The sequence below is a fragment of the Lytechinus pictus genome, chromosome 18 (assembly GCF_037042905.1).
Source record: "Lytechinus pictus isolate F3 Inbred chromosome 18, Lp3.0, whole genome shotgun sequence".
Lineage (NCBI taxonomy): Eukaryota > Metazoa > Echinodermata > Echinoidea > Temnopleuroida > Toxopneustidae > Lytechinus > Lytechinus pictus.
Genome location: NC_087262.1, coordinates 16,122,218 through 16,149,763, shown reverse-complemented (window position 1 = coordinate 16,149,763; position 27,546 = coordinate 16,122,218). Strand labels below are relative to the sequence as shown.

Here is a 27,546-nt window from a genome sequence, read left to right as displayed (position 1 = left end):
CACTGCTGAGATCCACATGATAAAGTTGAAATGCTGCCCAAACAGAGATCCAAATGATAAAGTTGAAATGCTGCCCCAAAAGTGTAATTTGTGTTCACTCATGCATTAAAGTTCAATTCAATAATTTATAGAATTTGCATAAGCAACCAAAACTGGTCACGGTTGATCATTAATTTATCACAACGCCCTTAACTTTGCAAGTTCGAAAGGATCTGCCTCTTAAAAACTGACATAAATTGGAAGGCTAATTCCAGCCCACCCTAATTTTCATACCCTTTGTTTCAGTGAGCAGTGCTCGCTCAAGCATGAACAGTTTTCCAATTTTCTGGTGTCATTTGAAAGTTGACTTTATTGGCTTTCCATATATGTAAGTCTTTTTCCCCAAAATGTTATATTTTTTATTTGGCAGCCATTTCAAAAGTGTATAGTTTTTTTTGGGACGCACTGTAGAGCAAAAATCATGAAAATGGTGATATTTCGTTTAAGAATAGAGTTCTGTTGTGTCATGATAATATCAGTGTCTAGGCTCTGCACTTTACCATTATGACGTACTTGTAAGCACCCAGATCCAGCGTTGTCTTTATTATGACGTAGGTTGTTGGTGCGTGGAACATTATGAAGTGTATCTCTTCATATAAGCATCCTCAAAGGCCCGGATGTGAGACCAGTGAAAATACAAAGGTATATTTTGCGTCGCCTCTGCGTGCAAAGTCAATACGCGCATAGAGACCGGGGAAAATACAAACAATATACCTATCCCTTCCCGGTATTAAAATAATGTAGGACAATACGACTTTGTAAATGACCAGCTCAGATGTCTGATACGGGTGATAATATCTGATATCTTAAAAACAATATGAGCAGGGGAGAGGGAAAAGACAAACAAAAAATAAAATAAAATGAAAATTAAAAAAATCGTGGGTCACAGTACAAAACAAAATATACAAAGAAAATTTGTCATTATGATAGGCTGTGTACTTATTTTTATTTAATTACACTTCTGTATTACATTTAATCAATAATTGAATGTGACTTGTACATATTATTTGTTCCCAACTTACTATATAATATATATAATATAATCATAACAACACATGATTCCAAGATAACATGATAAGTCACTTTATATTATTGTTCCTTTATTGCCATAATCATGTTAAAATTATTCAAAATGTAATAATGGTAAAAGCTGCGATATAGTTCCTTATTCTTCAATAAGTTAGATGTATTCAAATTAAGCATACTATCTTTTCTGAAATCGAAGAACAATTTATGACATCTCTTTTAAAATGATTCCTTGCCAAGGCCTATATCTCGAGACCGATATATCTGTAGTTGTGCTTGCCCATGGACAGTTCAAGCCTGTGCTTTCAAATATATATATATTCAAGCTCAAATTAATGTTACACATTAATGCAGCAGATAAATTTTGATATTACAATTTTTGATAATTGGGAATATGAAACTTATTTGTGGCAAAAAGTTGTGCAAATACACAACACAGAGCAAGCATAATGGGGAAACAAGATCATGAAATGAGCGAAACAAACTTTGAGAAGCTGAATGATATAAAATCAACTAAATATGAACTCCAACTTGCTCTAATATAGAAGTGGCAGTAGTACTTATTACCCTTAAAAAAAGACTTGTATCTTTGAAATATTTTTATTTTTAAAAGATTTAATAGGGATGGGGGGGGGGGGAAGGCCTAATATCTAGATTATTATTTAAAAAAATTGAAAGAATTAAAATAATAATCTTCATATTTACATTTACTACAGTGAGAGCTTCTATGCCGGGCATGTATATCAGGAAAGTGTATCGAAACAGACGAGCTTGGATGACACAGGTCTTTTTTTTATTATTAATCTTCTAGTATATAATGCATCTTGCTCAAAACTATGCACAAAAATAATAGCAACTTAAACTAAAATTTGGAGAAGTCTGCACATGGCACTTCATAAACAGTGAACTTTGGAAATTTGTCTAAATCTGGAACTTATGTCACAATATTTGAATACTGGAGTATATTAAATATTCACACAGCATAAAAAAGTTTTTAACTTTACAAATTATGTTACAAATAATCTCTACTTATAAACAATTCCACAATGTAAATGTTCGCTTTATTTTCACAGGAACTAGTTTCCTCTTAAATAAAGTTATCTTATAAGAGTGAAAGACAATTTTGTCCGAAAGAATTATAATGTTCAACAATGGTAATCATGATTGCGTATAGACCTACACATAATGAGTACACTGTATCAGATTTTGAATATTTTATGTATGGGAAGGACATGCACGTTTGATTTATAATTTCATTTGTGCTACATTCATACGAACTTTTATCTCAACTCATGCACTATACACAGAAATGTATATTTTTTCCATTACATATTTGAAAGAGATACAATATCCCTTTTCCTTTTAGGAATTGATTTTGCAGACACCATACTGTATCATGCACAGTATTACCTTCATATTACAGCCATGATTTTAACTCAAAACACCAATAAAAAATTCTTAATCTATCTACAGAATAATTCAATATAATTGGTCCAGAATATATTTGTCAGATATTTCAGAATTTTGTCAGAAAATAAAGAAGGAATGCTAGCATATGTATCAACAATGCCCATACGATCAGCTTTTTCTAAATCAACCTTGCCTATAAAATCACATTGACTAATTGCCTTGGTGATAAATTGCTTGAAAGTTCAATTTTCATACGTTAGTATTGTATAGTTTTTGAGTAAAATTCTCTCAAAGTCAAAGCCTTTTGCCTCTTTCCTCATTCAATAGAGAGAACAAAATTTTATATTATATACAAACTAGAATTACCAAAAAACACATTTTGCTACATGCAAAATTACATTTTTTGCCTGGAATCTGGCATCAATATATACTACAAAGCGTACTATAGTGATGGCTTTTATGACGGAATGGAGAAATTACAGCATTAATCAATCGTTTATTGGTTCTGTCTTGAAACCTTAAGACTTTCAAGAACCAGTATTGTATATGAAAAAAGAAAATCCAAAAAATTAAAATCCATATTTTATTGTTTAATCAGAAATACCCTCTGAAAATCCATTTGGCCCAATTATTTGCGGGCCAGGCAGCCACTGAGCAGCACCAGATCGATATAGCTCTATCCCTTAAAACACCAACAGGGTAGCAGCAACTGCCACCTTTTAACCTCTTTTGGTCTGATGTGGCCAGATCTTGAGCTCCCACCTCTGTTAGTTAGTATAGATGACTGCTTGTATTTTGACATGGGTATCAATACTTCAAAAAATTAAATATGAAAAGATAGACAAGACCTTCATTATGGCTATCTTTTAGTTGCTAACCCTGAAATCGCGTCATGGTCTTTAATGACATTACGCAGACAGATACGATCACTAAATTGAAACAATTTACAGTTTCAAAGATGTCTACAAAAAAAAAGAAGATGGAAACTTTAAAAGTTCTTATCAATCAAAATAGAAAATTGAAACAATTTAGTGCTTCGATTTTAAACACTACAAGATGTATGTGTGTTGTAGTTGCACTAATATATGTAAGTCTATAGTAAGTACCAGCACACTACGTGGAGCCAACTTTCATGAACATTTGAATAGTAATTGTCAAGGATGAAAATGGGCACGAATATTGCTGCTTTGAATATATCTGTGTACCTATAATGATCCTATTTTACAACAAGACGTTCACAAATCCAATATTGTACAATGATTAAATGGATGAAATACATCTAGGCCCCGACGTGTCATAATTCCTGTCACCAATGGCACATTAGAGGCTGATGTTGTAAGCTACTGAAATCCAGCCATCTGATTGGCTGATAGCTAACCTATTATTGAATTGTAGCACCTGTTACTGATCACAAGTTTTGTGAAACAGGACCCGGGGCAAATTAACTGAAGAAAGCTCATGCAAATATATAACTATTTACATTAAAAAATAATAACATCAATTAACGACACTCATCACAAATGAAAACTCTATAGAAGAAAAAAAATAATAGAAACAACCAATTTACAGTTTCAAAGATGTCTACAAAAAAAAAGAAGATGAAAACTTTAAAAGTTCTTATCAATCAAAATAGAAAATAGTTATTAAATTCCTCATACATATCACAAAATGTGAACATAAATTTAAGTTTTTCTCATACAGAAATCAAGAAATTTGTACAGTATGGTCAGAAACTATATAATTTACTTTTCAAACAAAGGTTCAGGGGACAAATATGTGTAAGTTTCTTTTCATTGTCATTAATTTTCATAAGATAATTCTTAGTTCCACTGCATACATATTACCATTGGTGGTAACTTCACTGTCAGTGAAAATTAGCATGATCCAAGTGCTCAAAAGCAAATTAAACTCAAGGTTTTCATGGAAAACGGCAGATATCGCATCAATGGTAGCACAAATGCATCATCTCTAATATTGAAATTTATTCCTCAAAAAATGACTATGAAATAACTCTCAAATTGTAATTTACTTCAAATTCAAGTTCAGATAGCCACAAAAAATCTGATTTGGACTGTAATAATTTTTTCTTGATTATCTTTTGTTACGGGACAGTCATCTTCATCATGAAGTATCGATAATATCTTTTTCGTGTGAAAACTTGTCTTTGTGAATTAAAGCCATGAAATGCTGTAACATCTATGCAGACACCTTACAATGTGACTTCTGGCTAACAAATAATAATTAACCCTTTTTTCATTGAATTTCCTCTATATGACAGCTGCCGTATGTTACCCAATCAATGACATCTTACCCATGACATTAAGGCATATGATGGGCTACTGTTCATTTCAATAATCAAATATTACAAGTATGTACTTGGCTTTATCCAAAGGGGTTGACTAGTGTTTCTTATTTGACACTACAGAGGGAGACAAACCGATTTAACGACCTATAAGTTCCGTGAATTTTTTGCATTTTGATCCTTCTTTCAGGCTGCTGATCGGTGCATTCCTGTGCAGGGTTTTCTTCAGGTACTCCTGTATTCAATGTGAAGAGAAAACAAAAAGATGTATCTTTACTCCGTCATCGTCACCATCATTATAATCACCATCATCATCACCATCACGTTCATGATCATCATCATCACCATCATCATCGCCATCACCATCATCATCATCATCATCACCATTACGATAATGATCATCATCATCATCACCACCATCATCATTATCATCGCCATCATCGCCATCATCACCACCATCGCCATCCTCATCATCATCATCAACATCATCATCAACATCATCATCGTCGTCATCACTCCGTCATCGTCGTCATCATCATCATCATCATCATCATCATCATCATCATCATCATCATCATCATCATCACCATCATCACCATCATCACCATCATCATCATCATCATCGCCATCATCATCATCACCATCATCACCATCATCATCAACACCATCATCACCATCATCATCATCGCCAACATCATAATCATCGTAATAGTAGGTAAATATTTAAGCCTTTTTCCCACAGGATACAATATTTTGCTAATCAAAATAAATTTCAGGTATGTATGCATCGATCCATATTACATCAATTATTTTTGCTAATTATTCCTTTAATAAGTCATTTTGCCCCCTATTAAAAATCCTTGAATTTTCCTTGAACCATGACACTTACCGTGGCATAGGGAATGCCATTGTTCTTCTCTTCCTTGTCTGCGTCTTTACCAGCCCATACAAAGCAGTCCATGCCTGTGTCTAGGATAAAGACATCCTGCAGAGGGAAAACAATTAGAGAAAGCCAGAGGTAAAGCTGTGTATCAACTTACAATGGAACCAAGATCTGGTGGCAGATACTGCATCCCGTTTTGCAATTATTATTCATCCTAATTCATATATGTGCTATCCATCCTTTTTGTTTCAAACTAAAAGCTGAAAGAGAGGTGGCAAATTTGTTTATTCAAGACTCATCGCTTTTGAGAAATCTCTATATTTACTTCCACTCGAATCAAGATCTGAAAATATGCAGATAATGTAACCCGTTTTTATAATTATCATTCATCTTCATTCATTTGTTCTCCGTTCATTTTGTTTCGAACTCAAGGTTGTCAATTTGAGCATTGAGGGCTTGTTATTTTGAAAAACCTTTGTATTAACTTACACTGGAGCCAAGATCTGATTTTCAGATGTTGCATCCTATTTCATAATTATCATTCATCTTAATATTATGGGTAATTCATGCTTTTTGTTTTGAACTACAAAGGCTTAAAAAAACATGTTGCCAATTTGAGGAATGAAGACTTATCACTTTGATAAAGCTTTGTATTAACTTACATTGGAATCAAGATCTGATCTGCAGATGTTGTTTCCCTTGGAAACCTCTGTGAAATCTAACACACCGGATGAATTGGAGAGTCTGTAAAAGAACAAATATTTGTATTCATTTAATCATATCCCAGCAACATAATTATCTCAAAATCACTAGGAGAATCCACAAGGCAACTACAGACAGCAAAACGAAAATACAAGACATCTTTTACTATACTAGGAGCGTATATTAGCACTACTGGCTTTTTAATTGTGCGCTCCTTCAACCATGATTACAAGAGAAAGCACACATTGAATGCAATTTTTTCACTTTTCAACGTTCACAGGAGACATTTTTTTCCTACCATAATAAGCATTATGCTATTATATCTCTCTATTTCAATGTGTACTCACTAAGCTATAACATGATGACCTCTTCAGTTTATGTCACAATAGGCAACACATTTTTCTAAAAAAACATTGGGGCCCTGTTAGACATGGGGCTGATTTTTATGATTTATCATACATAACAATCAATCATATAAATTGGTCCGCACAAATAATGGTTAAGCTTTATGTTGCGGGGTCAAATATGAATGGATACATCTATTCAAACTTCACTAGTGCTGAATATCAGAAATTTCCTCTAGTATTGTGTTTATTGAACCATGCAAAAATATGACAAGTGTCAGGATAGATGTGAATGGCTTTAGTGATGAACAATTTAAAAATTCATGGCATTTGAACATACACCGGAAGAAAATGAGAAAAATAATGTCTGCAGATGACTCTTGCAACTTCTGAAAACAGAGTTTCATCTTTAATGTTTGCTTACTCATACATGACCCAGTGGATCGATTTTTATATTTTATAAACAAAACAACAAACAGACTATAAACGAATGCTACAAAAATCCAACTTTAGAATGAATGCAATTTGGTGCAGGAAAAAAAATATGACAGCAGCTACAAATAAATATTGCATCAAATATCATTGGGTAATAATATGTAAAATGTGCAATTCAATTGCTTAGTGTTTCCGACCTTGTCTAATGTTCAACTGGGCCATTTATAGCTTTTGGTTTTGAAATGAATGAGCAGACCCTAACTGAGACTATGACAAAAAATGCTAAACAGGGCGAAGTGAGGAAAAGCAGATGAACCTGTTGTAGATGGAATGGGATCTAGGTTGTTTCACAAAGATGTGTGTCTGACTAAACATCACACTTACTAATAAAGTCCCAGTTGCATGCATTATCTCGTCTCGTTGGTCAGATCATGCACTTAGGACACATGCTACCTCAAATAATTTAATGACATTTTTTATTATCATGTGCATATTGGCACATAAGGATAGGTTTCAGTCAGATTCATATCTTTGCCAAACAACCCCAGGGCCCCTAGCGCAAATCTGCACAATGATCACACAGTGCATTTTTACACTTGATTGGACATAGTGATCCATGAAATCAAATACTAGATATCAGGCCGGTGTCACGACATTTGCTCCTGCGACATTTGCTCCAGTCTTAATATCTAAGAGGGCATCGGAATAGAGGAAGGATTGTAATAGATTTTTTGGTTCAGAATAATGTAAAGATAAGGATTAGGTTCTATTCAGTTTTGGAGGTTAGGTTTTATGTTCGGCTTAACATGCAGATTTTCCATTGGAGCAATTGTCATGGAACCATCAGCCTAGGTTCAAGCACTAAGATTTTCGTCATTGGCTAAGATCATGAAAGGCTGAACTGAACGGGCATTTTATAGAAAATGGGATTAGATCAAACCATCGCTGGGTTCCATTAGGATTATTACCTGAAGAGCACACTTTCAAATGTCTTGCTGTCGTCGGCGTCCTCATCAGCATCGACGTCATCTCCACTATCGTCATCATCATCATCATCAGTGAAGAAATCCCAGAATGGATGGTCGGGTGAGATTTCATCTTCGTCAAGGCTCTCCTTGACGGCACGCGGCCTCTTGGCGGTCATACTCTGGAACTCTTGTGCTGCCTGCAGATTCAAATAGACAAACAAGAAAAGAAAGATAAAATAACCATAGGCCAGAGTTCATCAATGTGATTTTCAATCATAATACTATGACAATGAGTGGCAGCAGTGGGATACAAAAATATTACTATGACAATGAGTGGCAGCAGTGGGATGCAAACCCATTCATATGGCTATCAGTGGCAGCAGTGGGATACAAACCCACTCGTATGACTATCAGTGGCAGCAGTGGGATACAACCCAAAATCTACAGCTATCATTGGCAGCAGTGGGATACAAACCCCACTCCTATGGCTGTCAGTGGCAGCAGTGGGATACAACCCACTCCTACCACTCCTATGGCTGTCAGTGGCAGAAGTGGGATACAACCCAACTTCTACAGCTATCAGTGGCAGCAGTGGGATACAACCCACATCTATGATTATCAGTGGCAGCAGTGGGATACAAATCAACTCCTATGGCTACCGGTGGCAGCAGTGGGATACAAACCCACTTCTACAGCTATTAGTGGCAGAAGTGGGATACAACCCAACTTCTACAGTTATTAGTGGCAGCAGTGGGATACAAACCCACACCTATGACTATCAGCGGCAGCAGTGGGATACAAACCAACACCTATGACTGCCAGAGGCAGCAGTTAGATACAAAACAACTGCTATGGCTATCAGTGGCAGCAGTGGAATACAAGACCCACTCCTATGACTTTCAGTGGCAGAGGTGGGATTTAACCATCTAAAATCTAAATCTAACTACATCTTAAGATAACTGGATTAACACTTTTCATTGACGTACCTTAAACCTTTCATCATGTTTACTACTAGAACCACACCACATAAACATCTTTGTTCCACCGTCCAAAAAGTAGACATCATCTGACCTCAGGCATTTTTTGGACACTTTCCTTTCCTGTATAAATCAAATAATAAAGCTTATTGAAAAAAATAATATACAATTTGACTTGGAACTATGGAAGATAGAATTAAAAATAAATCGAGAAGAAACTAGCCTAATCAATGTAATGAGAAGATTTTTAATAATGCAATTTAAAGTATCAAATTGCTCAGTACAGTTAAATAAAATCAAATACAAATACAAAATAAATATGGATTTGCAAAATCTCAAAGGACATATTATTAATTCTAATTGTTATTATCTCTATCAATATCCGTCACATTATCACACAATTTTTATCATCCACAAGATTCAAAATTCAAAATATATTTACCTCATTTATTTTGAGACATGCTTTCCTTCCCTTGCCTTCCATGTGACAGTGGAGTAGTCTGGGTGGGTACTCTTCTGGTTTGACATGCCTGAAACCACTATCAGCACCACCATTCATATACCTATCAAAACAGGGGGGTTCACAAAGATTTAAGTATGACTTAAGTCGCACTTAAATGCCGACGCGTACATGATATGCAACGCGCAATCTTATTGATAGATATAGATACGCTGTAGTGCGCGTCCTCATGACACAATCTGACCAATGCAGTCAAGCCTTTCATACCGTACACAACTCAATATTTAAGTGCGACTCTAAGTCATACTTAAATTTTTGTGAAACACCCTTCCTGATCAAACATTGTAATATATAAAAGAAACAAGAATAATTATACTTTTACATAGCTCCTTCTGGGGTTACATGACATCCAGCGATAATTGTTCGGCTGTGAATTCCACACTAATGGAGTAATCAATTTCAACCCCGGATTTAACACTATTCTATCCTAAACCTAATCCTAAACCCAACACAAAACCCTGTTGCAACACTAACACTAACCAGTTATCTTAGACGAATGTCATGTCATCCCCTTTTGGGGCCCGTAACACAAAGCTTAGAAATCATTGTAGAACATTTATTTACGATTGATTGCACTGATTACAATGTACAATTAATTGCTAACCTTTGTGTTATGGGACCAAGGTCAACAATCAACATCCTACAGCACTTAATAGATAAATTGTTGATAGGGCTGGTGATTTGATAATGGCTTGCCCGCACACAATGGATGCACTTTCTTCACACTCTCGAGTATTCCAGCATGATTAAAAAAACACCCAACATTAAAGAGGTATTCGTAAAAAAAATTGTATGATTGTTTAGATTAGTTTGAAGATAGATTCCATTTGTGACAACTATTGGAAATTGACTTCAAAGAAAATCCAACAACATGACACCTATCCTCCTGAAAATCTTATATCAATTGAACATTAAATTTGAGAATTAACGATCCAGCCCTTACGTCAATCTCTTGAAATAAGTCTTAAAGAGGTCTGACTCTTTATTCATCACTTCTCTGTGTTGTACTGGTTTATCATCAAGGTACGTGTCCAACTCCACCGTCTTGTATGCTGCCGTCCCATACTCATCCTGTAAATCAGAAAACATAGTCAAGTTACCTGCCTCTTATTAAGTCCGATCATATTAGGGAATTCCCCACAAACCTTACCTTAATCAACAACTTACAGGTATAAAGAAAAATTCACATAAAATCAATAGCAAACATCTGATTTTTTTTTAAATAAACATAAATTTGGACTATAACTGTTTCAGGGAAGTACCCTGAAGGAATATCATATGGATCCTTGGAAATGTAATTATTTGCCCCAGGATATTTAACACCACCGATGCTGTAGCCAAGCTGCAAAGTATCATGGGCTGCACACCCCCTACCAAGAAGAAGCATTGAAAACATATCTTTATACCATCAAGAAGTAAAGGATATTCAATGACCTATTAAATAACAAGGGTATAATTTGTATTATTAACACTTTGGTGGTGGTTTTGTCAAATTACATTTTTAACATAAGAGCCTATGGAGGAATAATTTAAGACATGTACCCTAAGCCACACAAGGAAATGTACTTGTGAGATCCTCTTAAATATCTAAAAAATAAATTACTCATGGATACTGTATTCATCCCAACTTGAACTTGGGGCCTGTATAAAAAAAGACTTAAGAATTATTGTAATTTTGCCATTATGGAAACATAATAAGAATAATAGTAATAACAACAATAAAAATAAATGCAATGAAATTTATTGATTTTACACATTGTGTTGATGAAATCTGGTAAGTTAATGAATAATTACCTGCGTTGAATGCTTGCCTATCCAGAAATGTACATCGTAATTCAACTCCTCGCTGTCTTCCTCTTTCTATTGGTTGTGATATGAACATAAAAAGCAAAAAATATATCATACTTTGAACTCTGTATCTGAACATCAAACACTTATATTTTGAAGTTTGTGTATCAAATTGAGCTACATGACTGTGCATATCATTTTCAATTGTTCATATGTTGTATAATCTTCGTATCCTCATGAAATATATCGTTGACATTGTCATGTCGGTGATAAGATAGAGCGAACCTGTGATAGATGTCAATTTTGAACAGTAATTTAAACAATCTGATATCTTTAAAGTTAATTTATCACATATGATACTGCATTGCTGCCCATGCATAGAAAATTAAATTTTTACTGTGCAACCATCTTCTTGCTTTTCTCAGTGCAATGAACACGTCTAGTGGAAAATCAGTAAAATATTGACTTTAAGTAGAAAGGCTTACACTTTACAGGTCATATTGTGCTAGAATGAAGAATTGCTAAAATATCCTTAATTGCTAAGAGAGCCAATCGATGGGAAATTAACATACTGTATAAAAAACGTCTGCAATAAGTATTTTGGAGTATTTGGCTTTGAGAGTTTCAAATTACTTGAAGGAAAAAATATAATATCTACAAAATTATGATGTTCATGTCTCCAGCGATATTGCAACCTTCAATTTTGTAAGTAGGCTTCAATCGCCTTCAAATAGTTTCTGAAATTGAAATAAAAGTAATAGTCCTTAGAATTCAGCAATCAACCCAAAGTTGCCTATGTAAATAAAAATAATTTCCTACGCTCTACTCTAAATCATTATTATTATTAAGAGTATGTTCGAAACTCACAAAGGTGTTTAGAATGATGTAGGAGTCACCATCAAAGAAATCTCCATAATCTTCCTTGTTCCAGTGTTCCACCTTAAACTTTACAATCCTCCAGATCTGGAGACCGACTTTCTGGCCACATCCCTTCCATGCTGGTTCTGTTTCTGCCGCTTCTTTCTTCACCTTTAGAAAGATTTTGAGAAAATTTAGAGTAAATTTAGAGAAAATTTGACAAATTCCTACTGCTTTTTCACATACTACAATTATTGGCAAAAGGGCCATTATTTTGGAATAATCCACAAACTGGCTTTAAAATTCCAGTTCCATAATATATTCTTTTAAACGTAATTTGAAAACTTGTATTTTTAACACATATCTGAGTGATAATCCCTCGGCTCCGATCTGTTCCTCTCTTACTATTCTCAGTCCGCCCTCATCTCCTTTTTTCCCTGTTTCTCTCTTTCCTTTATTTAAAGGTAAATTTCTTTTTCTCTTTTTATGTAACATATTGATATTGAAACAAATTGACAATACTTATAACTTATTCATACGGAAACTATAAATTACAAGCTCTGCATTTTAATAGTTTGCCCTTCATATTCTCATCTTTTTATATATCTGTCTCCAATCTGAAACGTTCAAATTTTATAACTATTGCCTATTTAATTGAATGATTGTAATGTACTGTATTATTTTTATATCTTTGTCACTTATTCTTTCTTGTTGGATGTTACATTGTATATTTTGTGCGTTATGAAAATAAACAAAACTGAAATTATTATATATTATAAAGTACGATCGAAAGAGTTGTATTCAAAGGATCGTCCTTATCAAAGCCTGTCTTTAGTTTTGGTAATGGGTCAATAACGTGAACTATACTTGAGTATCATCTTACATTAAAATCGTAAAATCTTATAGTCGTCTTTTAACTCTGAACTCTTTTTTCAATAGCTGATTCTCTGTAAAAATTTAAAATCTAAATATTCAAATCAAAGATATATAGCGCCCTCTATATGTGATATCTTTATAATCCTCTAAAAAAGTTCTTCGAGATTTAATCTTCCAAATTTAGGGATTTGATATCAAAAAGCTGCAAAGATCCTGAAATTTTTAGCTCAGTCCATGCTTTGGAATAGATTTTATATCAAAAGGGAATACCATTCAGATGTTTTATTTTGATTGAGCACCTGTTCAAAATAAATTTTCATGTAATATCGCAAAATGTATCTTGTAAAACACTTTTTCATTGCTTATCATCCACATCATAACTGTTTCAGGGCATACACATTTGTATTAAAATCTAGTTATCAATTGGAATAGTGATTTGCTCTTTTTGAGAGATTTACAAAAGACAGGCTCTAAGGAGTGGATACAAATGGGAAGCACATAAAAAGAGTGTCATAGGTTTAAAGGGGTACTGAAAATAATTACATCTAGATAAAAAGGGTTCATTCAGAATTTCAAATGTTAACAATATTCTTTTTAACAATTATGAAGTTAAGAATATGCAATAGGTGGGCGGATGGTGTCACATTCACACTTAAGTTTTTCAATACACTACATGAAATCATAACCATTTCAAACTTTCATACATGTGCATAAAGCATGTCTCCCTTGTAATGAAACAAGTTTCAGCAATGACTATCATACACAGTAAATCAGCAGAAGTCAATCCTACATTTTACATTCTTAAGGAGGGGAAAATGAAATGAACATGCCTTCATATAATGAAATACAAAAGAATAAGTGGGGAGGTGACATTATCAGCTCACATATTGCATATTAAAGAGATGCATATAACTGTTTCACCAAACTAATGCAAATATTTGAAATGTCATAATGTTGTTATTTCCAAGTTTGATGAAATTTTCATTGTTTTCTTTGCCCGATTTTAATCTTGAATCCACATAATTTTCAGTCAGGGGTACACCTTTAAACTTTAAGTACCTAACAGAGGTCATGGTCATTGGCTTGACATAAATTGACCTTAATTACCTTCCGAGCTTGACTGACCAAGCTTGAAATCAGTTTGATCTCTCAGCTTCATGAGGTTGAAAGACTCACAATACAACCCTAGCAGTAAGAAGTATACCCAATATCTGCTCAAATATGAAGACTGTATTATAATATTGCAAAATTGCAACATTAATTGTCAAGAGACATCATTACATTACTTACATCTTTTTCTGTCTGCGACCCAAAAAGGGCAAGATTTGTGTCTTGCCACTCGTACTTTTTGGCCTTCTGCATATTGTGTGGATCTCAGTGCAATGCTTGATTGGCAAAATCTGAATCGAAAGGTAAAATCGGGACAAAAAGAGAAAAGAAACATATGTTATATTTTGTTGACATTCATTAATTGATAATAGAGTTAACTACACATCAAAAGCTAACTTAAACTAATAAACTATTTTCTGCATTCTGAATTACTTTTTGTTTTCAATATTAAAGCAGAGTATCAATTAGTCATATTAATTTTCTCTCAAAATCTTCCCTCCATGATAACTAACTCAAAGCAGATTCATACACATGGCTTTACATGACATGAGAATTAAAAAAACAAGCACAGATTTAGAAAAAAAAATTAATGTTCATGATTTGAATTTCGAAAGGAAATGCTCGTGCATGGACAGTACAGGTCTTCAAATTATTAAATCAAGAGGGGAAACAATTAACTATAAAATATATACGTATGCAATATCTGGCAGCACTGTATCTTCTACATGTACACATGTAAGTGTAAAAGTCTACAAATTCAGTATGAGTTTTAATACGACGCCAGAAATTTCAAGACCCATGCCTATATAAACAGGAAAGATATTGATTTTCTATTCTGCTTCTTTCCGATACAGTGGAAATGCATTGCTTGCTCGCTCACGCTCTCTCTCTCTCTCTGTCTTTCTCACTATCTCTCTCCCTCTCTCTCTTTCTTCTCTCCTCTCCTTTCATTTCCCCTTTTTGTTGTTGCCTCTCCCTTCTCCTTTTCATTAAGATCCTTGAAGCAGTAATAACATATGTGGGCTCCATATCACAAAGATTTTTTTATCAATCACTTCATGGTGCTGGCCAATCAAAGTCATTGTTGCATGTGAACTTTCTTCATCACACCAACAAGGAACCAATCACAAATGTTCTCTCATAATTGCAATCCATTGCAGACATTTGTGATAGAGGGCCCTAATCCATGAAGAAAGAAAAATATTCCAAGATTCTTTAATAGTGTCTACTATATAGCAGAGGGGTTGTTTTTTCACCTTTTAATAATAATATTTCTTTAACACTGTTATTCACACCATCAATTTTTTTCACGACTCATGCAAATCATATAAAAAAAACGTTTCCTTGCATGAATGAAAATTTTGTGCATATTTGTGGAATGTTTGGTACATATTTTATTTTGTCACATATATCATGTTGCAATATATTGTGGGGTTATGAAAATAAATTCAATTCTATGCCTAAAAAAAAAACACTCCCTGTTTTCTCTCACAGGCAATGTTAAGCGCATAAACTGATCCTGACACTATACCACCGCACACCTGTGATTGGTCCGCAACCGGATTTTGGAATAAAACGTAGAAGAATTTGATGCTTATATCGAGACATGAAATATCTTACTGTGTAATGTTCTAAATCATTGTACAAATGGACTGCTATGATGCTATCATCCTTCATAGAATTAAAGGGAATTTAATATCTAGTCCTTATGACGTCATAGCAATTGTACGATTGGCTACGATTTGAAACTAATATGGCCTTTACTCCAATAGCGTGCATAGCAAAACCCACAAGGGAGAAACAGTATATTGAAAGCCAAGAGCCAAATGTCATGAACTTCTGTGAATATTTGTACGAGATGTCAAAATGTGTCCATGTCTTGGTGTAATGAGATAAGAAGCAATGTGTTATCAATAAAATGTCTCATGCCTATAACATGAAATAATCTCAGTTTTATTGAATTATTTTAAATGTATTAATGTACCAAAATCCTATTAGCACTGAAATCATTCTGAAGGGATATATTTGATATTGTTCCCTGCATGCTTACCCCAACATTGATATAGGGAATTGCAAGTGAGTAAATAAAGACTAAAGATATTTAGATTATGAACTCTGGCTATACTCTGAAAAACAAACAAACAAATAAACAAACAAAATGAAGGAAAATCTAATCCTGAGTGTGAATACTAAAATGGTTTTCATTTCATTATATATTGTATGAATGCAAAATTTACAACAGTCACTTCAAAAGGATAAAGAAAATTAAGTAGAAGAGGGTGAAAATAGGAGAAAGGTGAAGAGGAGAAAGAAAGAGAGGAGAAGAAGGAGGAGGAGGAGGAGAAGGAAGAGGAGGAGGAGAAGGAGAAGAAGAAGAAGAAGAAGAAGAAGAAGAAGAAGAAGAAGAAGAAGAAAAAGAAGAGGAGGAGGAGAAGAAGGAGGAGAAGAAGTAGAATAATATGAAGAAAATTAAAGAAGGGGGAAGGGGAAGAAGCTAGAGAAGAAAAGGGAGGAGCAGAAAAAAAGGAGGGAGAGGGGGAAAAGGATGGGCAGGAGAAGGAGGGGAAGAAATAAAAGAAGAAAAAGGAAGAGGAGGAAGAAGAGGAGAAGGAGAAAGATTGGAAAAAGAAGAAAATAAAGAAGAAGGTGACAAGGCAATGAAAAGATTGCAAGATCAAGTCAACCTGGAGGAAGCACAAGGGGGTGAAACTTTCTTACTCATACCGCAACAAGCTAACAGAGGGCATCATGTTGCCATGACGATGGCAAATGTTTGGCTGGAGTGCGTAAACAGGTTACCATATATGGCACAAGAGGCCCCCATGAGTGGGAAAAGTGGGCTGAGAATATCAATGAAGATTTGGGACTCAGAACGCAGATGGATTTATTTTCAATAATCGTAGTGATCCGGGTTGCTTACTACAGATGTCTTTCCGACAGGTATTCTCAGGGCATTGATAAAGTTAGCACTTGGTTTTTAATAGTTAGAGCACATACTCTCATGGAGTGGCTGTTACAAAGTCATTCACCGAGCGCAAATTATTTCAATCTCTTTGATGGAAGGTGCCACACATGAACTTTCGATTTAGTGAAAACAAATCACATGAGAGTATAAAGAGTATTTCATTGACTATATTGCAAGGAAAAATTAATAAAAGGAAGATGAGACTGCATGAGCATATCATATGAGCTATTTGGATTTTGATTTATTAATAAAAGACAGACAATTAAGTGTAGCACTGAAGAAATAAAAATTGGATGTAAAATAACGTCAATCAAATTCACAACAAACCAAAACGAACCCACAAAAATACAAGTGGAGCATTACAAATTTGGTTGTGGTCGAAACATCCCCCCCCCCATCATAGTTCAGTTAGGCCGTGTTTATGCTTCCACTTTTCAGGCCAGAATCAGCGTTTCCAAACGTGATTAGTCCAAAACACGGTTGCGTCCATGCTTACCCGGTACTTTCATTTAAACGCTGTTTCAAAACACCGATCGTAAACTCACAAAAAGGTGCGTTTGTAAACGTCGTTTGACCAGAAGCAGGCTTTCTGGGGAAGTATAAACAGAACCACGATCGTAAACGTGTTTAAATGACGTCATTTGGTACATGCTTCCAGTGAGATGAAAATCCGCGGGCAAATGCAGTCGCATTGCTCCATGGTCGCATGTTACCTCCACGGAATTACCTCTCATCTTCCTTGTTTTGCATTAGTACTATTACTAGTATTACTCTTCCAATTTGTCATCACGATGAACGTTGAGGGATTTACACCAAAAAATAACCTGGAACATGAGTTATAATGAGGAGACATCGCAAGATGCCCCAGTAGCATAAACAAATAGATATTCTATTATTTTGTATACTTAATATTCTTTTTTTTTTTACTATTATCCTCACCATGGTGGAAATTATATGGCTATATCAAGAAGCTCCATGCAATGACTAAAATATCGGAAAATGTTCGATGTTTATATAACAATCGACGTACCTTCCCAATAACAACACTCGGAAAAAAATACTTTCGAAAAAGGGCGCGCCCAATTTGACCTCGCTTTCCTGCTCAACGAAAATTACGATGCGAAGCCAGCTGGAGATCGTGATTTCGCCTCTGAAAAGTTAAGCATAAACAGCACTCCAGAACCACGTTTACGATCGGCGTTTTGGATCGACGTTTGAAAATGCTGATTCTGTCCTCGCAATGGAAGCATAAACACACCCTTAGTTCAACCTACAAACACCAGTGTTACAGACCTTGTAAACCCCACGCTAATGCTCTATATAATCTTCATTAATTGTATTCATTTCTGAATTAAGTCTGTTTAATATTCCATCACCAAAGCATACACAATGGATGACTTGTCATGGATCAACTCTCTAAATAAAAGAAACTGTTGCATTTACACCACCGCACATCCATGGTTGAGAGACTACCAGCACCATTGCAATTTAGCTTGTGTGCTCAACCTACTTGCTAATACACCATCAAAAACCCATTCCAAATAATTCAGAGGTTTTTATGACAAATAAAAGAAAAACCTAGGTAACATTTCATAAAGACTTCTTATACAATACCAAATACTCCATCTCTCTAACGAGTTTACTCTCAGCCGTTCAAATTGATGGGTTTTAGTAGATTTAAACTTTTTATGCAAATATGGAAAAGGACCCAGTTGCCCTTATTTAATCAAGAGCTTCTGGTTTAAATTCAGAAGAAATATTAGATTCAAATTAAAAATGTTAAATGAGGGCGATGGGCGATTTCGTGACAGCCGAGATCGCCCCTAAAATTTGTAAGATAGAATGTTTTGGGAAATTTTGGGTAACTATCTTTTCTAAAGTTGCCCTAAGATTTTCCACAAACAATATTCATGAACATTAAGAAAATCAATATTCTATTTCAATGGGATTACTTTTACAGCATAATTGCTTATAATTACTTTTACAGCATAATTGCATAATTGCTTGTTGAGCAAAAAATCAGCCCATGAAATTCAGCAAATGCTCCAATGTGGCACAAAATAGCCCCTAAATGATTTCATACCCTGGCTAGATGCTAATATTTAAATGTCTGTGTAAACCTGCCTGAAACCATATTTGCAAAGATGTCTTGCATCTTGTATGACTTTGAAGGTACATGTACATCACATGTATAAAACAAAAACAAGCGAGCAACCTTTTAAAGACTGAAAATTGCTGATACTGCCAGCGCAGTTCGCAATAAAAAAAAAAAGGGGGGGGGGAGAACCCAACACTTAACTTGTTCTTTTTTTTTTATAGAACCATTTCACAAGCATTATATGTATATAATATCAAGATACAACTTTATAGCTTTCTGATTATCATTATAATCATAAGTATTATTGTTATTATAATTATCATTACTATAACAAAAGTAATAACAATATCTTTGAGATTTAAATATTTTAATCATAGTCAACTCTACATTCTTGAAACTTTACCACAACTAAATTACATTTGATTCCATTATATACTGTACATCTATTGCAAATTTTCAATTACCAAGCATTTCATGGTTTCACGACCCTTGATTAATGTCCACTAACTTTGATATACTATCACCAGTAGTCAAGATTACAGAAGTGAGTTAATCATTAAGACACTATCAGGCTGATTAAACAGTCATTAATTAATCAAGCAGAAGCAATAGCATGACCTTAAAGCACCCTACTCCAACTTAAAATAGAAAATGGCTGATTTATGCATGAATTACATAAATTTTATACCAGTAGTAGTCACATGACCCATGATAGAGTAGAATCGCATGAATAAAGTGAGCATCTTTTAGTCTGCCCTAATAGCACACTGAAAATATAAAGCATTGATAATCTGCATATTGTACATGGATGTTGTTTGTTGACCTAAAAGATAAATATCGAATTGATTATAAAAAGTATGCCTAGCCCAGAATGACTTGCAGTAAGCTGGCGTAGCTATTATGAGAATACACTCATATTCTAGTGGAAGTGCCCTAGCTGCCCCCAAATAGTAATAAAGAAATCACGAAGAAATCATTTTTTTCCATCAAATTCAGAGTAGTCTTCAAAATTGGCACGTATTACCTATAAAATATCCGATGCCTTAAACCCCCATTTCATTCCAATTTTGCTTGAATTATTCTGTTTCTTGCAAGATGATATATCAAATAAATATGCCCTATAATACCAAGACATGCAGATATTGAATTTATGGCTCGATTGCTTTACTTGCTCACATTTTTTTAGCTCCCACCGCTGCCACCAGTTGTGGGAGCTGTATACATGTAAATCACCCTGAAAATTATTGGTACACTTATCATGTCACAGAGTTGATGCCTGGGATTGATTCACTAGACACTCAATGCAATTTAAGACAGATCTTTCGATTCCATGAGATATTATTGATCTCCTGCTACTCAAAGAGAGAAAGTTAATATTTCATTCAGGGTTTCATTATTAAATCTAGCATTAAATAGATCATTTGCCATCAATTATGACTTTAAACCTTGATTTTATGTATTTTTCTTTATTTATTCTCTAGATTATCATTGTAAATAATTTTTCATCTCATTATTGTTGTAATGTACTTTATAAGGGGCCCCTCTCACAAGCTCTGCTTCTATGGGGTCCCAAACCTATCATGTATTCTCATTTTTTGTTAAACTGTGTAATATGTCTCTTATTTTGATAGGTTTGAATAATTTTGAAACTTGACAGTTTAACCAAGTTATTAATAGGTAGAGGAAAATTTGCTCGATGACGTTATTATGGATAACAAAAATTACAGTACTCAAAATAAATAATTCTTCTTTCATTAGATCATTGACATATTATAACAGAACAGATATATGTGTCAGCTTTTTGTTCCTCATTTTGAAAGATGGTAATTATAACACCACTTTGTCGTCCTCCTACGTATTTGTTCAAAGTTCAAGAACTGATAATGAGGATAATTCTTGATTGGTCTCCCAAGATTTGCATACCAAATAAATAATTAAAGGTTATCATGATATGCCACATAAATATTTCACTACAATGTTGGGATGAAGAAGTGCTGTTGAAAGGGGAAAGGGATGGGGGACTTTTAGTTAGTTAGAGGTGGTTTTAAAGGGGAATGTAACCCTTGGAACAAGTGGGCTTGTGTGGAAAGAGAAAAATCAAATAATGTAAAATTTATTAGCATTTGAATATTGCGATCACTAATGCTATGGAGATCCTCCCATTGGCAATGCGACAAATATGTGTGATGTCACATGTGAACAACTTTCCCTTTGATGGACTATAAAATACCCCCATAAATTCTCTTTTTGCTATTTCTTATGTTGATACAAACTCTTTATCCATGATATATTCTTTAAAAATATGTATTACAAGCCCTCCTATTGAAAGAATTCATTATCTACAGATAGATGTGATAAAAGAAGCATTTTAAGTGAAATATAATATATGTAAGTAATGAGAAAGTTGTACACATGTGGCATCACACATCCTTGTCGCATTGCCAATGGGAGGATCTAAATAACAATAATGATCTAAACTTCAAATGCCTAAACTTTCTTATTATTCATTCAAGTTTTCTCAAACTTCCGTTGATTTGTTTCTTTGATCTTTCTTTTTCACACAAGCTATCTTGTTCCAAAGGTTTTATTTTCCTTTAACTGTCTTGTTCTGATGAAGACACCAAATCTGGAGCACTGCAACCATTTTACAAAACCCTTCACTCCAAGAAAGTGGTATGAATATGCAGCATAAAGTCTCTGTCAATGATTTGTGCCCGGGGGGGGGGGGGGCACTTCCATTGACGAGTGGATACCATGCGCCACCATGAGGTCTCGAAAAGCACCCTAAACACGTATTTTCCATATTCTGAAAATGCACCCCTTAACAAGTATTGGTGTGTGAAACCATACCCTTAACAATTATTGGAAACAAAACGATACTCTTGACAAGTATTCCCTGAAATGAAACCCTAAACAAGTACAGTGATATGTCACGGGTCCGTCGGTCGTCGGTTTTACCTTTACACATCATTTGGTTAAGTACGGCACCACCTTCCACACCTCGCGCAAATCGGACTCTAAACATGTAGTGTTGGGGCAAAAAGGACATCCTTAATAAAATATTTTAATTTTGTTTTATCATCCCCGCAAATTTGACCCTAAACACGTAGCTTTCCTAGCGAAATAGATACCCTTTTTTCATTATTTTTGTGTTTTTGACACCCTTATCACGTTACGTACGTAACGTGCCCTATCTTGAAAAAGACATCCTTTTTTCGTTTTTTTTTGGTCGCGCATGGTATCCACTCGTCAATGTAAGTGGCCCCCCCCCCCCCGGGATTTGTGTACATTGTGAAAAACAACTCCCCTTTAATAATAATATTCCACTTCTCTAAAAACTTTAGATATATCATTACAGATTTTAATCTAATGGCTCTGTCACTTGACTTGCTCACAATTTTTTTACAGCTCACACTGGCTATGTGTATACATACATGTAAAACAACCCCTTGAAAATTGTTGACTTTTCACATTGGATGCTAAATTGGTCAGGCACAATTTATAGCAAGCACTTTCATCACTCCCTGTGAACATTCTAACAAGAGTTTCCAGAGTCAATTGCTAGGTAAACTACATAGGTTATCACATCCTATCAGGTACCCATTTTACACCTGGGCGGAGGGTGGCAAAGTGTGGATTGATCATGCCTTGCCTAAGGACAATACGCTACCACAGGATTCTAAAACACAACCCTCTGATTACAAGAGTTAGAACCACTCCCACATGACGCTTCCTTTAATATGGCAGATATGTGTCCATTTTATCTTTACCTCAAATTACGAAAAACAGTGCCTACATTTTTTTTTTCAAAAATAAATGTCTTGCAATTTTCTCCCAGCTCTTTTTCCTCAAGACATCTGACTCCTGTAAGACAAAACTTAGCGAATAGCAATTGATCATAAAATTGATTTTTTTTTAAATTCTACATTGTGGTTGATATAATCGATCACAGATACATGGTTCCACGATCAACTGCTAGGCTTTGTGTTACATGCCCCTGGAAAGACAATATCCCCTTCCTAATCATAGGTCTCAGCTCACTGCAAAATTAATCAATGGTAACCGCACACGGTTAAAGATGACAGAGATCTGTCCGATCTTCCGTCTTGACTGTAATTTCTCCTCGTCATGGTCTCGTGGCCGGCTGGCAGGGAGAGTTTACCAGATGGCCGTGTGTCAGCTAAGACGATGTGCAATTATGATGATGGTTGCAATTGTGGTGGTCAAAAGGCATACTGTATATTAGCAAATAGGCCTATTTTATGTTTTGCGATCTATATTTATAAAAAAAGGCCACTTTTATCATGTTTTTTTTTTTTTTTTTTCAAAAATGTTTTTACATAGTGATATATGCTATGCTTCAATATGTTCTAGGTGTTTCAATTTCCTTATTTCCATCCTGTATACATATTTTTCTATATTTTGTCTAAATTCCTTTGATTCTTCTCTTCTGTGTTTTCTATATGACTTTCATTGTAAATTAAACTTTCATTGTTCCATATAGGGCCTCTTAAACTAATAAACTTTATTATAAAAAAAAAAATTAGGCCTAACACCTACAGTACAATAAAATTTGACTTGTTGGTTCATGGAACAAACTTCTTTGGAATCGATTGCAAAACTTTCACTCTGATATTTGCAAATGATAGATCATAATAAACAAGTAGCATATGTTTTTTGTGATTTGTGAGTGAAAGGCTAACAAAACACAAACACTTTCTGTTGGAATAGACAGACCAGCAGTCAATTGCAACTTTGCACTTAAATTCAAGACTCGTCATTGAATTCGGGACCTAAATTTGATTTGTTACCAATTGCAGGTCTCTTGCAACAACCCCTCTAGAAACAAACAAGTGAACACCACCTCTGAGCAATGAGAAAGGAATACATAACAAACCTACCTTTACAATCCAGACTACAACTGTCAGTCGAGCCGCTTCGGCAAACTGAGAAAACCAACTAACGAAAATCCAGAATGAACTATTCCCCTTGATCAATCAAAATCGCACAATATCAATAACTATTCCTCTGTGATGGTCACTGTAAATTTGATTGATCTGTGTCTATACCTCTACAGCACAATGTATACCAATGAAGGCAAACAGGTTGGTGACTGTGAGAGCCACTTAGACAGCTCCGGTCTTCTCAGAACACGCTATTACAAGAGGTAGGTATACTCGCGAGTCTTTGCAAGTGAGGGGAAAAAAAGGATACAATCGACCGTTCTACATAAAGCAGCTGCCTGATGAAAATGGGTGGAGCAATTCAGAAGTTGAACTTCAGCGACCACCGACTTGCTGCTGATAAATATAGTTCATGTAAATACTCTCAGACCGCTGGTGTATTATGTACTGACAGCTCTCTATGGCTATGGAGTTCAAAGTACATCGAGGTTCTCATCTCTCCTGTTTCTCTTTCTCTCTCTCCCTCTCATCTCTATTTCCTACTCAGTGTCACCCTTTTTTTTCTTTTTGTATAAAGATTTGTGTTAATCCTCTCTACATACTCCTTTCTCTTTCCTTTTCTCTATCATCATTATTGAATTCACCCTCTCCCTTCCCTTCTCTTCCTCATGCAACCCCTCCCCCTCTCTCCCCCTCACTAGCTCCTAGTAGGATCCATGGATACAATAAGGCCTGCATGTATGATTAGATATCTGCTCAGGGGTCCGTTCAAGAAAGAGTTGCATTTAAACGCAAGTCAAAATATCAACCGCAAGTCCCAAATGCGCGCTGTTGATTGGTTGAAAATCAAGTTGCGCAGGATTTTTAAAGTAGCGATTGATTGCAACTCTTTCTGCAACGGGCCCCTGTACATCTGCGAATTGTCCTCTCCTTTCTTTATTTCATCTCTCTCTCTTTTCATTTGGATTATAAGCATATATCATTTCACAAGTTCAATCCCCCAATTTTCATCAAATTAAAGTAGAAAATGAATGCGAGAAAAACTGATGGTCACACCGAATTCACCTGCACATGTAAGTTGCGATACAAGGGTGGGGTAGGGTAGAGCCGACCTTTCGGTTAAAGAAATGTTGATATATGAACGAGAATATAATTTCAAGAACATTAAAGAAATGATTTCCACATTGAAATATTGGTTGGGATTGGATGGTTTCCGTGACAGTTTTCACAAATATGCAGGTGAACTTAAAAACACCCTTAAAAATAATACTATTTTCAACGAACACACCTAATACAGTGTACGAACAATAAAACAAATAACTTAAGATACTTTTGTTATGACACACACAAAAAAAACACCCACAACCACCTCCTGAAAAAAGAAAATCACTCTACTTTGGTTAAAACATTTTAAAAGGGAAAATTTCCCAATCATATCATGCCCAAATGATTAATCAGTGTAGTATGCCCTTTCCAGCGAATTCAATTTTTTCCCCAAACTATTTCAGTAATTGCCCTTGAACTACAGAAAAATACGAAATACTTTGTACATGAAGCTATTGGAGCATGCTCATGATTGTATTGCACGTCAGAACATACAGTAGATCTACATACACCAGGGTCATGCATCATAAAGCTTAGTGACTGATCGCAGGATTTATAAGCCCACATGTAATCAATCGTAACTCTCCTATGATCAATGGCCAAGATTGATGTTTCTGGGCCCTGGAGTGCCAAATTATGATACATGAGCCTTAGACAAGTACCCTATTTTATGATTAGTTTCATATCTGTTGTTGTTGCTACTATCATCGGCATTATTATTATCATTATTGTTTTTATCATCATTTCTAAGCTTAATCATTTCTATCATTATTATTATCATTATCACTCTTACCATCATTGTTGTTTTTGTCAATGTCACTATAATAACCATTATTATTGTTATTATTATCATAATTTTTGTTTTTATTCTCAAATTATCATTAATATCACCATCATTATTATTTTCCACAAAAAACTACAATCCCATCATTACTTGCAGATGCAGGCCAAGAAAGAAAAATATCTCTCCCTCAACATAATTTTCAACAGCTTGCTATTTGTGGAGATAAATCAATAAATGCCTATCACGTGTGGTGAATGTTCAGGGTTTTCGGGTTGGGTAGCATACCAGCATAATTTCTAATGACTCTTGGAAATTTTTATCATTTCAAATCAATTACCATTATACCATATAGTCAATGATAAAATGCCTCCCACATAAAAGGAAACTAATGTTCTCAATTGATATTTATCCAGCATTGGCAAAGGATCTATTATATTATTTCAAGCATCATCAAATTAATATTTTGATATAGGCTAAATTGCTGATATAATATATTGTATGCATCAATGAGCAAGAAGAGTTTGAAATTTCAATTTCAATATCAAGTTGCAGGGAAAAATTGATCCAAATTTGATTATAATGCGACTATCTGGCATAAGAAATGAATGGCTCATTACCATTCCTTTTACATCGATATACGTTAGTGCCTTTTGTAACGAAGCAATTTATGTATGGCAGTTATTGCGAGTAAAAGTTACTCATTACAATAAGCAAACTTTACGATACCCTACCCCTAGAAATATTTATGAATGGAATGATTTCGGGAACAAGGTTATCCTCATCTGACAGGGAGGTCAAATTTCAAGTAAACGTTGTTAGCGCCATGGCGATTGGCTCATTATCCAGACGGGTCACCATCAGGCAATAGCAGTTGCCAATTTGCTGCATCCTAATTGAATAAAGCTCTTCATCCGAACAGCATCAACCATTTTCCCCTGTATGCCAATACTAATTTGATAAAGTCCATATCTCTCATATCCTACTTAAAAGAGGAATATACAACGTATGATCGCACGCACAAACATGTTTTCGCATTTACCTCATTTATAGCGGAACATTCTAATATCCACGTGCATAAATTTAGATGTCTGTTTGTACAAGGATTTAACCCTAAAGTGGTTTGAAAATCATACATACTTTCATGGATGATATTTAGTTTTCTTTTGAATATTTCCATAATTTTTTGCTAATCTACGGAAATACAATATACATGTAGGACAGAAGACAGCTAGAATGGCATTAAACCTTTATAAATAGCTAAAGTGTTTGTTGGAATATTATAAATAATTAAATTGTTTGTAACAAATAATGAAATATACGAAATTTAAACATAATACTGATCGCTTTTCTGGGCATGTGCTAAGCCCAATATCTATTAAGCCATATCATTATTTTTGTTAAGCTACACCAAGGCCCTGTAACACAAAGGTTAGCAAAAATTGCCAATTTGAAT

The 27,546-nt window shown here is 34.8% G+C and overlaps 1 protein-coding gene across 1 annotated transcript; it reads right to left on the bottom strand.

Annotated features, from left to right (window-relative positions):
- Positions 1-960: 960 nt before the first annotated feature.
- Positions 961-24,606, bottom strand: LOC129281900 (gelsolin-like protein 2). Its single transcript, XM_054917830.2, has 11 exons — positions 24,203-24,606; positions 14,419-14,528; positions 12,262-12,423; positions 11,401-11,466; positions 10,550-10,677; positions 9,529-9,649; positions 9,096-9,209; positions 8,110-8,306; positions 6,323-6,404; positions 5,667-5,762; positions 961-5,012 (listed from the first exon to the last, which is right to left on the bottom strand). The coding sequence occupies exons 2-11, from the start codon at positions 14,488-14,490 to the stop codon at positions 4,917-4,919; spliced, it is 1,134 nt and encodes a 377-aa protein (XP_054773805.2). The 5' UTR covers positions 14,491-14,528; positions 24,203-24,606; the 3' UTR covers positions 961-4,916.
- Between the last annotated feature and the right edge of the window lie 2,940 nt (positions 24,607-27,546).